The sequence below is a fragment of the Arachis hypogaea genome, chromosome 9 (assembly GCF_003086295.3).
Source record: "Arachis hypogaea cultivar Tifrunner chromosome 9, arahy.Tifrunner.gnm2.J5K5, whole genome shotgun sequence".
Lineage (NCBI taxonomy): Eukaryota > Viridiplantae > Streptophyta > Magnoliopsida > Fabales > Fabaceae > Arachis > Arachis hypogaea.
Genome location: NC_092044.1, coordinates 18521783 through 18538822, shown reverse-complemented (window position 1 = coordinate 18538822; position 17040 = coordinate 18521783). Strand labels below are relative to the sequence as shown.

At 36.7% G+C, this 17040-nt stretch overlaps 2 protein-coding genes across 4 annotated transcripts; both read right to left on the bottom strand.

Annotated features, from left to right (window-relative positions):
- Positions 1-1199: 1199 nt before the first annotated feature.
- Positions 1200-10011, bottom strand: LOC112710584 (uncharacterized). Of its 3 annotated transcripts, XM_072202658.1 has the most exons (5): positions 3297-3608; positions 2989-3201; positions 2335-2665; positions 1881-2231; positions 1200-1453 (listed from the first exon to the last, which is right to left on the bottom strand). In XM_072202658.1, the coding sequence occupies exons 3-5, from the start codon at positions 2398-2400 to the stop codon at positions 1373-1375; spliced, it is 498 nt and encodes a 165-aa protein (XP_072058759.1). In that variant the 5' UTR covers positions 2401-2665; positions 2989-3201; positions 3297-3608; the 3' UTR covers positions 1200-1372. The 3 variants fall into 3 exon arrangements, with proteins under 3 accessions (XP_072058759.1, XP_072058760.1, XP_072058761.1); XM_072202659.1 differs by lacking the exons at positions 2335-2665; positions 2989-3201; positions 3297-3608 and adding an exon at positions 9816-10011; XM_072202660.1 differs by lacking the exons at positions 2335-2665; positions 2989-3201; positions 3297-3608 and adding an exon at positions 9816-10011 and having other exon boundaries at positions 1881-2225.
- LOC112708962 (uncharacterized) lies at positions 6288-10645 on the bottom strand. The gene is made up of 3 exons (XM_072201987.1): positions 10487-10645; positions 8658-8746; positions 6288-8462 (listed from the first exon to the last, which is right to left on the bottom strand). The coding sequence occupies exon 3, from the start codon at positions 8448-8450 to the stop codon at positions 6288-6290; it is 2163 nt and encodes a 720-aa protein (XP_072058088.1). The 5' UTR covers positions 8451-8462; positions 8658-8746; positions 10487-10645.
- Positions 10646-17040: the final 6395 nt, after the last annotated feature.

The window sequence follows — 17040 nt, the reverse complement described above, 5'->3', positions numbered from 1 at the left end:
TGGATTGCCAAGGACTAGGGCTGGTTTTGATGCTATTTGAGTGATTGTGGACCGACTGACGAAGTCAGCTCACTTTTTGCCCATTCGGATGACTTACACCCTTGAGGAGCTAGCACGGATATACATAAAGGAGATTGTGAGACTTCATGGTGTACCTGCTACTATAATCTCTGATAGAGATCCTCGTTTCACTTCAAGGTTTTAGGGTGCATTCCAGAAAGCTTTTGGAACCCGATTAAGCTTGAGCACGGCTTACCATCCTCAAACAGATGGTCAATCTGAGAGGATAATCCAAACACTAGAGGATATGTTGAGAGCTTGTGTTTTGGACCAACCGGCGAGTTGGGATCGGTATATGCCATTAGTGGAGTTTGCATACAATAATAGTTATCATGCGAGCATCGGAATGGCTCCGTATGAGGCCTTGTATGGGAGGAAATGTCAATCTCCGCTATGTTGGTATGAAGCTGGAGAGAAAAGCTTGTTGGGGCTGGAAATGATAGCTGAGACTATTGAACAAGTCAAGAAAATCCGTGATAGGATGCTTACGGCGCAGAGTCGCCAAAAGAGTCACTACAAAAAAAGGGGGTTAAAACGGCGGTTATTTTGGGGAATTACGGCTGTTAGAACCGCCATTATTACCGAAAATGGCGCCCCCAAGAAACGCCGTTATTCTGGGCGCCATTCTGGTTATTACGGCGGTTTTCAGAAAACCGCCACAATTACCTTAGGATAATACGGCGGTTCTCTGAGGGTTAAAATGGCGGTTTGTAACCGCCATTATTTCCGTATAAAATGGCGGTTTCTGAATTGTTTAAAATGGCGGCTATAACCGCCGTTTTTTCCAAGATGTCGTGGCATCATTTGTGTTTAAAATGGCGATTTTTAACCGCCGTTTTTACCATTATAACCGCCATTTTTACCAGATTATAATGGCATCTTATGTGTTTAAAATGGCAGTTTCTAGCCGCCGTTTTTACCAGGTTATAATGGCATCTTTTGTGTTTAAAATGGCAGTTTTTAACTGCCGTTTCTACCAACGTATAATGGCATCGTTTTCATTTAAAATGGGGGTTTCTAATCGCCATTTGTACCTAATTATGATGACAATTTTATGCTTTTTAAAATAAGATTGAAACTACCAATTTAAAGTGATATTTTCGAAACTCACTTAAAAATCTCGTAATAAGCAAAAGGCATAATCATAAATCAAACATCATTAGATGATTTTTAATTCATACATGATCCAAAAGTCATAATCCAAGTCATAATTGAAATGTCATAATCCAAAAACAAAGTATCAAAGTAACATTTTTCAATAATAGGCCTTAACATATAATTCTTAATATACGTCTTAACATATCAAGTAAGGTCATGCTTCCTTATTGCTTGCTCCAGAAGACCTACTTCCTAACTCTTTTGGTGATGGAATCTCACTCTCCTGATCCAATCCCTACAACAAAAATGTAACTATTATGAGCACAAGAAATACAAGAAAATGGCATATATTGATATACATTTATCATGTCTAATTACATAGCATTGATACAATAATGAAACCAATTTAAAATTATAGAGCCAACTAACCACTTGAAAACATTTAAAATACAAGGCCAGTCCAATCATTCAGAAATTCAGTCTTTAATTGATGCTATAAATCTCTAATACATAAAGTAAGGTTACATAAAGCAGTGTTGTGTTGTGTTCCACTACTTGAACTATCTTATGTGTGTGGTTGAGGCTATATTATAAATTACATTCCAGCATAAGCTATATGCCTTTTGTTAAACTTGTGTTAATTATTACTATCACTCTAGCATAAGCTAGCACTACTACTAATTATATTAATAATAGGAATCATAGGCAGAATATGAATGTACCTGTGAAACTTGTTGAGTAGGGAACATTCCAGCCAATTGTATTGGAATTTTACCTCCTTCCTTAGAAGCAATATAGGATACTAGCGCTTGCAATTGTGCTTTAACAGTATCCAACTCCTCTTGCACATTTGGACCACAAGTAGATGATGTGCCAACATCATTTGAAGAACCTAAATTCATTTGACTAATCCTTGTGGTGTTGTTTTTGAAAGCAATTGTTGGAATAGCTCCCATACCTAAACCTCGAACACGGCCAGGGTGCTCTTTCCCAAAAACTACTCCAAGAGCATCAAGAGGAGAATTAACAGTTAATTTCATCGGTTGTTGGCTGCTATGTGCTTCAATCTTCTCCTACATATATAAAAAGAAAGAGAAAGAATATACTATTGTATTATCTTATAAAAAAGAAAGAAAAAGAAATACAAACAAGTTACTTATTGGACTTTAGTCTTACCGCTATTTCTTTAGCCTTTTCATTAATATAACTTCCATCTATTTTCTTGTGAGTGATGTCCCACATTTGAACTCTATTAACTTCTTTTCCTGTCTCTTTCGTCTAAAATTTAAGAAAAGTAGAAAGACTTGATAAACAAATAGCAGCCTAATAACTTAGATTAGATATGCAGAAAATTAAGAGATGATGCATGCATTATATTTGAGATAGATTAGATATGCATGCATTAATTGATTACCAATTCAGCCCTTCTTCTTGCAATTGATTTAGCACCTGAAGTATGAGGAATTATTTGTTTTTGCCGAATTTCTTGATTCCTCTTACAAAGTTTCTGCAAGTTGAATTTGGACACACATAAGAATAGGGTAAAAATGTGCACTAACCACAGCAATATTCCTCTTACTAAATTCTGTAAATTTATAGCAATATTCACTTCTGCATGTTAACCACAAGAACCATCATCTTTCAAAACTGACTTAAATAGGGTAAAAATGTGCACTAACCACAGCAATTTAGGACTAAAATAAACAGAGAATGTACCACTATTTAAGACTGTCCCGCAGCCAGAAATCAACATCACTCTTCAACAACATTGACTACTTCATATTCAATTATATATATTCAACAACATTAACTAGGAGAGTAAGTACTTACCTGAGTTTCAGGCTTCAAACGATATTCTACGAATAAAGCCCATTGATCAGGAGCAATATCTTCTGGTGCATTATTTATGATCTCGGTTTTACTCAACCTCGGATCATAAAAATCATTCCAAAGCTTTATCCTATTTTCCCTCCATTTTTTGCCAAGCGATTGGAGCAAAAATCATTTGGCCAAGTTATCACTCACTTTGAAGCAAAATCGAGCCTTCAATATTATAACAAAGAATATATATTATAACCGGCAAATATAACTAAATAATGGCAAAGAAATAAGCTTTAGAGTTTGAGTAATCTTCTTACTAGGAAAAAAATATTCCATTGATTTTCAAAAAAGCTTGTTGGAATGTCTGACCACTTGTCAAAACTAATTGGAAATGCAACACAATCAGTGGCCAATTGCCCACAAACTCCTGCAAGGAGTCCAGCTGCTTCTCCTATTGCTGCATAATCTTTATCAAAATTGACAACTATGCGCAAACCTTTTGGCAAATTATGCACATCCTTCACTAATAAATGAAGACGTGTACTATCTCCGTATTTATCTAAAATAGGCAAACGAGTATAAATAAATGAGTATCAGACCAGACCAGAAAAGCTATAACAGTGAACTGTATCAATCACATAAATTATTATTTTCTTGTCAATTACTCATATATACTTTATGAATATTATTGTCACAATGTATAGTAGTGCTATAAAATGATAAATAAATAAGAAAATAGAAGAGGTAGTTCTTTTGGGATTCTAGACCAGCGTATGAGGTAGTAATATAACGAACAGAATCACAACTAAACATATATATGCAGTCTTCCTGTCACAAGATACACGGTTATGTACACTCTATGTATTCAAATTTTCTTCTTTAAATATTCTATGTGAAGTTTTTAAACATAGGTGCTTAACAAAGAAAACATATACAGGAGAAGGATTATGGGAAACAAAAAGAATAGATTCATGAAGAAACAAAATAAAAAAATAAAATACATTATAAAAATAAAGGAAAACTTCATGAAGAAACTTAAGTAACCATGAATAAAATCCAACTCCTATGGCATAGCCATACAGCACAATATCAATGAAAATGTAATTTAATTTATAGTTAATAAAATATCTATACATACCTATGGCATCAACAGTCCAATAATGTTTAGATTCACGTCCACGTTTACGTTTAGGTTCGGATGGATGCTCAGATATAGTTGCAGCAACTGATGATGGCTCAGAAGAATTTGAAGCTGCCGACTTGTCCCGGGAGGAACTTGCAGCTGCTGCCGACTTGTCTTTAGAGGAACTTGAAGCTGCCGACTTGTCCCGAAAGGAACTTGCAGCTGCTGCCGACTTGTCTTTAGAGGAACTTGAAGCTGCCGACTTGTCCCGAAAGGAACTTGCAGCTGCTGCCGACTTGTCCCGAGAGGAACTTGCAGCTGCTGACTTATCCCGGGAGGAATTTGAAGCTGCCGACTTGTCCCGAGAGGAATTTGCAGCTACTGCAGACTTGACTTGTGATGTATTTACAGCTGCTGTGGACTTGTCTTGTGAAGAATTTGCAGCTGCGGCTGCTGCTTTAAGTAGATTCTTGTACCTCTTTTGCTTTGGCATATCTGCATAATGAATCAAATCAATAATTAATAAATATAGAATAATTAATAATGGATCAAATCATAAGATTTTCATTTCTGTCCTTTTTATTTTTTAGATAAATAATAGTTGGAAATAAAATAATTAATAAGTATAGATAAAATGTGAATTATAACTAAATGAAAACTTAAATATAAATTTCATACCATAAATTAATTTAACCTACTAACTATTCCGACATGTGTTCGTCTTCTCCAATGTCATCATCTAGTAGTTCATCATCTACCTCATCTCTTAACAATGATAGATTATCACCATTTTCAAATAAAGAATCCAAGTTTTGCTCTAACCATGGCTCATTCTCGCATGCTTCATCATCTTCATTTCCCCCCATATCATATGAGTCTCTTGGCTTCAAATGCACGACAACACTCCAATCTTTATTCACTTCATCATTGACAAAATACACCATTCGAGCTTGTGAGGCTTCAATATATGGATCATCCTCCTCTCGGTCACCACTGTGTATTACTCGTGAAAAATTAACAGAAGTAAAATCCCAACTATCCTTTCTACAGCCCCATTCTCTAGTGGTGTCAGCCCATTTACATTTGAATAAAGTAACCTGAAATCGGCCATTGTAGTTTAGTTCTATAATATCTTCTAATTTGCCATAATATGACAAATCAGCATTCCTAACATTAGCATCACTAGCGCTAGCAACACAAGGAGTTGAAGACATTAAGAAAACTCCACTATTCTGGGTCTTTAACCCATTGTCTCGATTGGTAGTTCGAAAGGAGAACCCATTGATACTAAATGTAGAAAACCTCTTGGCATATCGTGATGGACCCCTTGCTAAGTATCTCAAATCCTCGTGCACAGTATTCATAACGTCTGGGTTCATAAGCTATTATGATAGAACAACATATTAGTTATTATATCCACAAATACTGCTCAATATTAGCAAAAAATGATCACTTTTCTATTTACCTGCGTAGGAAACCAAGTAACAAAATCTTTATTGACTCTTTTTTCTATCTCTACATTTGATGGCCTTCTACCCTTAGATCTTCTTCGTATAAAATCTTTGCAGTCACTGTCAGATATGAAAGTTTAACTCTAACTAAACAACTATTTTCAAGTAAATAAAAAACATGTACGCAAATCCTTAAGTACTTACTCAATGAACGGTTTGACATATGGACAATTTAGAACCACATAGCGATGTGCTTGATTTTTTTCCATAGGTGACAACTCAAATACTGTGAAAGCTCCCTTAGAGTTACCCATTTGTGGAAAAAGCGAATCAACATGTTTATTGTAATTACCATCCGGATAGTCATCAACACGTGGTGGCCTATTAAATCTTGTCTCAATCCCTTCTAAGTATCGAGAGCAAAATGTAAGAGCTTCTTCAGCCACATATCCTTCAGCTATAGAACCTTCTGATTTAGCTTTGTTTCGTACATAGGACTTCAAATGTCCTAAATACCTAGTTTGTATAATTGGCTTTAGTAAGCAAGATATATCTAAGTGACAGGTTAAATGAACAATGATTGAAAAGAGATATTTACCTCTCAATAGGATACATCCACATATAGTGTATTGGTCCTCCAAGTTTTGCTTCATCAACTAGATGACAGGTTAAATGAACCATGATTGTAAAGAAAGAATGAGGGAACAACATTTCTAAATGACAAAGGGTAAGGATTATTCGAGGTTGGAGCTTCCAAGTTCTGTAAGACTTAAGCTGTTAGAGCACAACTGTTGAAAGAATGAAGACAACTCTATTAGAACTGCAGTAACTTTATCTGGTAGCACATTACGTATGGCAATGGGTAATAGTTGCTGCATAAGGACGTGGCAATCATGGCTCTTCAATCCAGAAAGCTTTCTTTGCTTCAGGTCAACACACCGTGAAATATTACTCGAGAGACCATCTGGTACTCTAATATTCTTTATAGTACGCAAGAATACATCTTTCATGGAATTTGACATTTTGAACAAAGATGGATGATATCTCCCATTTTCATCTGGCCATAAATCTTTCCTTATACCCATTTCTTTGAGATCCTTACGAGCTTTGAGATTATCCTTTGACCTTCCAGTCTCATTGAGCAAAGTGTATAACACATTGTCGCAAACATTCTTTTCAATGTGCATGACATCTAGATTGTGGCGCAATAAGTTAGACTTCCAATAAGGAAGATAAAAAAATATGCTTTTCTTCCTCCATATCCCCGATTCATCATCTTCTTCAACAACTTTTCGTCGAGTCCTCTTACCTTTACTTGCCTGTAGTTCCTTCCCAAATGAAACATTGATGCCTTCAAGTTGTTCCAATATTTCTGACCCTGTTAGTACTGCTGGGGGATCCCTCAACTCGATATTTCCATTAAATTTTGCACGACTTAGCCTAAACTTATGACCCCTTTCTAAGAAACGGCGATGTCCCAAAAAACACCATTTTGCACCATGCTTTAATCTATATGAATCAGTGTTGAAGTTACATGTAGGACAAGCATATTTACTGTGTACGTTCCACCTAGATAAGTTACCAAGGCCTGGAAAATCACTAATTGTCCACATTAATGCTGCTCGCAATGTAAACATTTCATTCTTGAACCTATCTAATGTTTGAACACCATCATGCCACAACTCTTTTAACTCTTTGATAAGAGGTTGTAAGTATACGTTTATGTTGTTCCCTGGCATTTTCTCTCCAGGAATAATCATTGACAAGATTAGTGATGTTGGCTTCATGCACTCCCATGGAGGTCGATTGTATGGAATAAGCACCACTGGCCAAACGCTATAGTTTGTACGCATAGCTCCAAAGGGGTTGAATCCATCAGCTGCAAGACCAAGACGTACATTTCGAGGATCTGCAGCAAACCTATCATTAAGTAAATCAAATGTCTTCCAAGCTTCAGAATCCCGCGGATGCCTCATCTTAGAATCTTTCTTTTCTGCCGAAGCATGCCATCGCATTGATTGAGCAGTCTTAGAACACATAAATAATCGTTGAAGTCTCGGTTTTAGTGGAAAGTATCGCAAGATCTTTGCCGGTTTCTTCTTTTTAGCATCGCTCCATTTAGATGTCTTGCATCTTTTGCATTCTTGCAAATCTTCATCCTCCTCCCAATATAACATGCAGTCATTAGGGCAAGCAGGTATCTTGGTATAATTAAGCCCTAGTTTGTTTATGGTTTTCTTGGCCTTATAGAATGTATTTGAAATCTTCGCATTTCCAAAAGCATCTTTTATTAACTTGAGAATTTCGGTCATGGCTTTGTCGCTTATTCTGTATAAGCACTTTATGTGATACAGACTAATTAAGAAAGACAGTTTTGAATACTTTGTGCACCCTTCATACAATTGTTCACTACCATCTTCCAACAACTTGTAAAATTCTACATTTTCTCCATTGTGCTCTTCATTTTTTGCATCTTCTATGTTGTCTTCATCTCCATCTCCATCTTCTATGTTGTCTTCATCTCCATCTCCATCTTCATTCAAGTCAGGTCCAGCAACTCCAAACGCGTCATTGAGCATTGTTACCATTGGATGTTGAGATGTCGAATCATCTTGTACAATTTGACTAGTTTGATGAGCTTGTGACCCAACTCCAACTGCTTCTTCACCATGCCAATACCAAACTTTGTAGTTTTCTGGAAACGGCTTGACTACTAAATGTTCAAAAACTTTCTCTCTTGTTTGCCACTTGCCAAAACCACACACCGGACAAGGGCATTTAATCTGATGACCCCCGAGAGATCGATGCTCAAAGGCGAAATCCAAAAACTTGTTTAGACCATCTTTATACTCGTGCGTGTTTCGTGGTTTTCCAATCCATGACTTATCAATTGACATGACTAAGAGGGACTACAAATAGGAATATTAAAAAATCTATTCATTAAAAATCTCTCTCTCTCTCTCTCTCTCTCTCATATTAACTAGGCAACTAACTAGTATATATCAGCAGGCACTACTATAAAAAGAAATTCTTGTATGCAAATTAGATATCAAACAATTACTTAAATAATATTCTAAAAAAAATATAAAAAAAATTATAATTACCTCTTTCAAATGATAATTTTGTGGCTGTAACTGTGGCTTTATGAATTTTTCCTTCTCAGGTAGTTGTATATATGCAAATTAATTTTTTTCTACAAGATAAAAAGAAACAAAAAAATAAATAAAACAAATATATTATTTAGATGAAACGATCAGTAATTAAATTCAACTTTATATGTTATTGGGATTGATTAATTAAGCCCAAAGATATATAATGTGTTGGATACGATTGAGAATTAATTAAGCCCAAACATGATATTCCAACTTATTTGAATTTTGAAACTCAAATTAATAGCATCTATTTTTTTTCAAATTATTTATCTATATCTCAATTTAACCCAAATGAGTTAAAATTTCAAAATCAGAGTTCTGATTCCATGCTAAGTAGGAGTAAGTAGCAAGAATGTGTGTGCATCCGACAAAATGCTATGTTATTATTTTGGTCCCAATTTCAGTTATTCATTTATTTTAAAAGAAACAAAAATATATTACCTTTAATATAATAAGAAACAAGAGCAGGTGATTAATTAAGCAACTAAAAGTTTGAACAAAATCGCAATAAAGGAACCACATGCTCACACCGAAAAAGAAAACTATACATGCAATTAAAAATACGAAGATTTGAAGTTCCTAATGTTGATAGCTGTTGAGATTTAATGCTACACAGAGCAACCAAATTATACATTAATGAAATGAGCTTTTCAATGCTTATTATTAGTTAATAAAAATAGATCAAATTAAAGAGTAAAAAAGGGAAACTTTCGATGTATAATAATAATAAGTGTTATGGGGTCAAACAAAAGGGAAGCAACAATACGTGGTTATACACAATAAAACTAGATTATTACTCTTAACCTAGCTAGCTAATTTAGAGAACAGAATGGAAGATGGGAGATGGGAGAACACAATAATTATAAGTTCGAACAATGGGGATGGGAGATGCTAAAGCAGGGACCTTGATTGAGCCCACAATGTTAAATAATCAGCTGTGGATTAAGTTATAAGAGTATTTTTCTAAAAAATAATGTGAAAAAGCAAGCTAAGAACAATTTGTATTAAAGACTAGCTTCAAAACTCCCAAGCACTTAGATGTAAAAGGCTAACTGTAGGGGTTGGGACGAAACAAAAAAGAACATGGATAATGAAGAAACAATCACTCACACAGTCAAAGAGGCAACCAAGTCAGCTTTGGTGAAGTTCACTCCAGCATTGTATTTTGTGAACTCCCCAATTTTGGTGTCATAAGAGAGCTCAGAACCAATTGCAAGTACGTCAGTCCCTACAACACCAGAGACAAAACTGAACTAGTTATTTGTGTACATTCTGGACATTTGTTCTAATTTAGTACTAGTTATTTTACATTTCAGGCTGATATTGTAAATGGGGACAAAGTTCAGCAAGAAGGAAAAACTTGAAATAATAATGTATAATTTATAATCACCGGATAATTATAATTAATTCAAAAGGGAATGAAGGAATAGTGAATGGTAAAAATTAATTAGTTAATGATGGTTTGATCATGTGGACTGCTGCTGCTTAAGTAAACAGCTATATATATATATAGTTAGTATCCAATTGAATATTGATTGATGATGATGTATTATTATTGTAGTAAGAAATTAAAAGTGGTGAATAAGAGATATCTATATACCCTACTATGCATGCACATACTAAACTTCGACCTGTTCACCAATAGAGACAAAACTCAACTTATTGCCAATGAAAGATATAGTTCAAGGTTTAGTATAGTTTCAATGAGTTCATTTCTTAAATTTTATAATCCACTCTTGTCTATGGAGATGTAAGGTTTACACTGCAAATGAATGTCTTACCTTTTCAGACCTTTGATCAGGAACTCTGAAGTTAAAGATGGTTTTGAGACCAGGAGCAGGCTCATTAACAGTGATGGTTGTGAAGAGCTGAAACGCAAAAGCATGATTAACATTAGTAAAGCATACATAACAGGTAAGTCCTGAATTGAGTTTCAAGAAAATTGATGATCAAGTAAACACAGATTATTTACATAAACAACATAGTAGTTCATTTTCCTACTCTACATTTTTCCCCTTTAAGACATAACTATGGCATGTACCAAGGGAAATAATTTAGTTTAAATTGTTCAATTAAATATCTTATAGGAGTGGAAGATAAGATTGCCATTTCATGAATCTTCAGTGTATTTATCTTAGATTTTTTTTCCCTTCCCTCGCTTTTGGATTTCGTATGTGCAAACTGAAGTTGAGTGTGCTTGGAAGTTGAGTGAATTTGAAGATGTTCATCTTCATTACCAAGAATACTATGCAGGGAAAGAGTGGAACAAAAACTAATAACTTTATGAAACTTGTTCACTGGAGATGGCAATTTAGGCACCCTCCTCCAGCTACATCTCCCAGAATCAGTGTCAATATTAATTACAGATGAATGACTAGAAGAGGGACAACAGCTATGTCTTACATGTATAAATCTTGTCTAAATCAGATAATTTAACAAAAATTAAGCCACTGTTTTATAAGATAATTTAACAAACCCAAACTTGTCTAAATCAGAATCAGATACAGATGCAAATTTAAACAAGTCAGAACACTAAATACTTGAATCAACATAACAAAACCAGTTCAGATAAGAAGTGGTCTTTAATCAACATAACCAGTTCAGAACACTAGACATTGGCACTAGATCTGAGATCGGGAAGAGAGAAAGAGAAAGAAATGAGGGGGTAAGGTTACGAAAACAACTTCGCTGGCTTTGCAAGCAGTGTCGATGGTAGATGTGAGGAAGGAAGATCCAAGATCCAAGATCCAAGATCTGAGATCGTCGACTGGTTGAACACAAGATTCGATCGGCGTCAATCACTCCCGCACCAACGTCAATCGAATGCTTCAACACAAGACCCGATCGCGGAGCTGCAGAGAAACAAAAACCCCCAAAAATCAGCAACAAAAATAATTTTGAAACCAAAACCCGAGCAAAAACGAAGAAATCAGTAACTGACGGAGAGGGAGAGGTACCTAGAGAACTTGAGAGTGAGCTGCAGAGAAATAAATCAGTAACTGGCGGAGAGGGAGAGGTACCTAGAGAAATCGTAACCGGCGGAGAGAGAGAAGCCCGAGAGGGAAGAACGGCGTTGTCGGAGCACGGAGGAGACGAAGGAGAGAGAAGGGAGATCAAGAGCGCCGAAATGTGTTTCGTTTAATGAGGCTAGGGTTGCAATTCTATTGTTTTATATACGCATGAAAACGGCGGTTCAAAACTGCCATAATCACCAGAACCGCCACAATACACAAAGTTAATTATGGCAGCAACCAAACATGCCATAAAAACCGGGTATTACGGCGGTTCTTTAAAACCGCCGTAATATCAATGCCATTTTAAACTCTTTTTTTGTAGTGAGTTACGCCGATCAGAGGCGAAAGCCCTTAGAATTTGAGGAAGGAGACCATGTTTTCCTTAAGGTTACTCTGACTACAGGAATAGGTAGGGCGATTAAGGCAAAGAAGTTGAATCCTCGATACATTGGTCCATTTCAGATCCTGGAGAGGATTGGACCGGTGGCGTATCGGATGGCTCTACCACCTCATCTTTCGAATCTGCACGACGTGTTTCACGTGTCGCAGCTTCGGAAGTACACTCCTGATGCTAGCCATGTGTTAGAACCTGAGTCGGTTCAGTTAAGGGAAGATTTGACGCTTCCAATGGCTCCAGTCAGAATCGATGATACTAGTATCAAACGGTTGCGTGAAAAAGAGGTTTCATTAGTCAAAGTGGCATGGAGTCGAGGCGGTGTTGAGGAACACACTTGGGAACTTGAGTCGGAGATGCGAACGGATTATCCGCATTTATTCTCAGGTAATTGCATTTGAATTTTGTGGGCAAAATTCCCAATTAGGTGGGTAGAATGTAAAACCCGGTTAATTAATGGCTAATTAACCCATAAATGAGAATTTATTCTAGAAAGCCCAAAATGTGATTTTTATGGCTAAATATGATAGAGGAGATTGAGACGAGAATTTCGGTACCAATTTTATAGAATTCGGACCAAGATTGGACCGAACGGGCCAAACCGAACCAACCGGACCCAAAGTGGGCCCTTGGCCCAACATAACTAAACCAAAACCCTAGTTTTCAGCACTCTCTCTCCTCACAACACTCATTTCACGCTGAAATTAGAGAGAAGGGGGGAGAAGAACACTCTCTCAAGTTCTTTCTCTCACTTGATCTTTAAACTACCATAACTTTTGATCTAGAGCTCCAATTGCCGCTCCGTTTGTGGCCACGCGTTCACCGCGGAGAGCTCTACAAAATCCATACAATCAATCTTGAGGTAAGCCACGTGTTGCTGTTCGAAATTCCAGCCCTTATTTTCGAGTTTCATGGGTGAAATGTTGAGATTTTGGGTTCTTTGATGTTATAGGACCCAACTCTCTTGAAGGAGAAGGTTAATCTTGTCTCCTTGGACCTTGGGTGTGGTAAGATTCTCAACCCTAGTGTAATTTTGTTGTTTTATGATGTTTGGGTTTTGAGATGTTGTGTATGGGTATGATGGTTGTGGCTTAGGTTGTGTATGTATGGATATTGGAGCTTGATTGGTGATTTTGAAAAGCTTGGAAAGGGTTTGGTGGTGAAAAATCTGTTCTTGGAGGTGTTGAGGCCTTGAGAGCTTGTGGATAAGTGGTTTGGAAGTGCTCCGGTGGAGCTTGAGAAAATCGGCTAAGGTATGGTTTCGGTTTCCCGTATCTAATATGTAATATGGTAGGAAATACTTAGGCTAGAGGCCCTAAGATAGGCATTGAATTGTTGATGTTGTTGAATTATTGATATATATGATGTGGTCATATATGTGATGATGATTAATGATGCCTTGAGGGTATGATGTATGAGAAATATGCATGTTGTGATATATGCTTGATGATTGGTTATGGTTGAATTGTGGGTTGAATCATGTGGATGGTGAGTATGATGTTGATTGTGTACAATAATGATTTATTGGAATTGGTGTTGTTGAGAATTGGCATGAGGAATAGTATATGATATGTCAATATGTTTGAGTTTGAACCACTTGGGTGAAGTGGGTTAAAATGATGAGATAGTGATTTTGTAAATTGTGGTAAAGTGTCAATGTGTGAGTTGAGGAGGCTTGATGTTGAATTTGATATATTTTGATTGATTTCAAAGAAAAGGGATGAAATTGGCATGTTTTGATTGATTTTGAAAAGAGTTGAAAATGGCTTGTTCTGAAAATGGCATATTGTGGTTTTGTATGAAAATATGGTTTTTGGGCATACTTTGGTGGGACATAACTTGGACTACGGATCTCCGTTTTTATGTCAAATCTGTTTAGAAATGAAATTGGATCCGGGAAGTCCATGCCGTTCGAAGAACGGGTGAAAAACGATTTAAAATGAGGAAGTTATGTCTGTTGGAAGATTGGGGTTTAAATCTGTGAATTCTGCAGCTTTTAACTAAGAAAATTTTTAGCAGAATAACCCCTTGCGCGTAGGCGCACTTGGCGCGTATGCGCCGATCTTCCAGAGAGCGCCATCCACGCGTGCGCATGATGTGCGCGGGTGCGCCGATTGTGCTGCACCCAATGCCCAGCCATTTTCCAGAGAGTTATGCCAGAACTGTGCCAGTGTTGTGCTTGGGGCACGAGAACACCCACGCGTACGCGTGGTTGACGCGTACGCGCCGATTGGCAAATTTTTAATCCACGCGTTAGCATGCATGACGCTTGCGCGTCGATGAGTTTTTGAGGCCATCCACGCGTGCGCGTGGAGTGCGCGTACGCGTGGCCCTGTTTTCATCCCAAAGTTGATTTTTGAGTTTTAAAAGCCAAATCTCATACTTCTAAGCCTCCGATCTCACCACTTATATCTTAAATCATTATGATATGCCTAGCTATGAGAGAAGGAGCTAGTGGATGTGGTAACTTGCGAGTGAAGCAAGGGAAAATGAATAATCAATGAGGATCATTGATGATTACGTGAGATGTGGAGGATGGTGGTGGAAGTGCTTGTTATGCCATTGGCCGAAGGGCCGTAATTGTTTATGAATTGGCTGGTTCTGGATTGAACCGTGAGCCGGAATAGCTGTGTATGCTATGAATATTGGCTGGTTATGGATTTAACCGTGAGCCGGAATGGCTGTGTATGATATGAATATTGGCTGGTTCTGGACTGAACCGTGAGCCGGATGGCTGATATAGATGTTGATCCATGGATGAGAATTCATGCATGTTTATGCTGAATTATTGATAATTGTGATTTGCACTTCCACTATCTGAGATACGAGTTTTCCTGGGTAGTAGCAGTGGCTAGCCACCACGTGCTCCAGGTTGAGACTTGATACTCTGTTGACCCTATGTCGTAAGTGTGGTCGGGCACTGTGAAAGACCCGGATGAGCTCGCCCCCGTAAATATTCACCAGTGAGGGTGATGGATATAGATCATGATTATGATCAAGTTTATAACGAGTATAACTCGAGTTGGGGATGCGTGACAGAGGGACAGTCCAATGGTTAGCGACCAGGACTTGTCGGGTTGGCTCTATAACCGACAAGATGATATCATTAGCCACTAGGGACAGGCATTCATCATATGCATACTATATGAATTGTTTGAGATTGCCTATCTGACTGCATATTACTTGCTAATTGTCTAAATGCCTACTTGTTCCTAATTGTATATTTCTTACTTGATATAACTGTGTTTGCTACATTATACTCCTGCTTGTGGTTGGGAGGTCTGAAGGAATTGGAAAGGGAAGTATTAGTTAGACTGAAGAATCTTTAGTCAGATGCCCTTTATGGTTTAGCCTGTTTATAAGCTTTGATATTATCTGGAGGAAGTCCTAGGATTGCCTTTGGCTTTCCTCCATTATTATGTATTATATATGTGGAAACTGTTACCATGCTGGGGACCTCTGGTTCTCACCCATGCGAATTTTGTGGTTTTCAGATGCAGGACGTGTGGTTTTCCGCTGAGGCATGCTGGAGACTTCTAGATTTGCGAAGATCCTTTGTTCTCGGGGCTATGTTTTGGTTTATATGTCTTGCTTAGATACTTTTATCTCCATTAAATAATACAAACTGTGATGACTCCTCTTATGGGAGATTTTGGAGAATAGGTTTTATGTATTTATGTCCCTTTGGGTTTCCTTTGGGGTTTTCCTTATTTTATCATATGTATATATTACTATGCTCGGACCGGTTATCTTCGCAGCCGGGTTTTGAGTCTTGATATTCCTGTTTTTGACACTCCTTTGTATATATATAATCTCGCGTTGGTTTATCCTTGCTCGTTACATTATCGATCGGAGTGTTGCGCTTTAGAGTTGCGTTTTTTTTTTGTTTACCCCTTTTTCTACAAAGGCTCCTAGTTATAATCAATCATTCATACTACTATATGTACTAAATTTTTATTTTAGAGGTCGTAATACCGTGCCATCTCTGAATTATGACTTAAGCATAACACTCTGTATGGTAGGGTGTTACAGCCACCACCGCTCCACAAATGCACTGACCAACTGCTTATTCAACCTAAACCAGTAGCCGTTGAGCCTCGCAAAGAGGGCTAATCTGGCCATGTGCATGTATGGTATGATCCTGTCATTCATGAGCATACCATGATACATCCTCATGCTGGTAAAACATCGATATGGCTGCACTACGATGAAAAATTTTCTTTTAGAACCATCACAAGTTATATTAAATAAATTAGTAATTTAATAAAATTAAACTACATTAAATAATTTGATAAATTAATCCTCAATAATTTAATCCTAAATAACCCTAAATATATTAATTCTAAATAAATTAAACTAAATTAAATTATTAAAAATTTTAACCAACCCAAACTAAATAAATTTTGAACGATTTAGATTTTTAACTAAATTACTACGCCTTTAACCTAAAGCTTAAGAATTACATTAAATCTAAAAAATTAAACTAATTTACATCCTTATTTTATTTATGCTGCATATTTAACCTAAAATTAGAAACCTACCTAAACTCTTGAAAAACTACTAATATAGTTAATCACTGCTTTAACTAAGCATTTTTAATCAGTAAATAACTAATCTAACTACCATTTGTAGTTTAATCATAATAGTGTATTTAACAAAATTCTAAGCCACTTAACATCACAAACTATTATTGATATTTAATTTTGAAAACTAACCTCTTCGTAGATTGAAACCAGCAATGTGAGCGATGCCGTTTAACTGATAGATACGGTTGGGATCGTCTTTCATTTTGACAGCTTCAATCCTAGCATTTTTTTGAAAAAGATATAGGCATAGAAGAACAAAATTGAAGCTAGTGAATTCGATTTACTCTAATAGCTTTCATTCAAAGTAAATCGAACCAACTCCATTCAATTTACTAGTGATG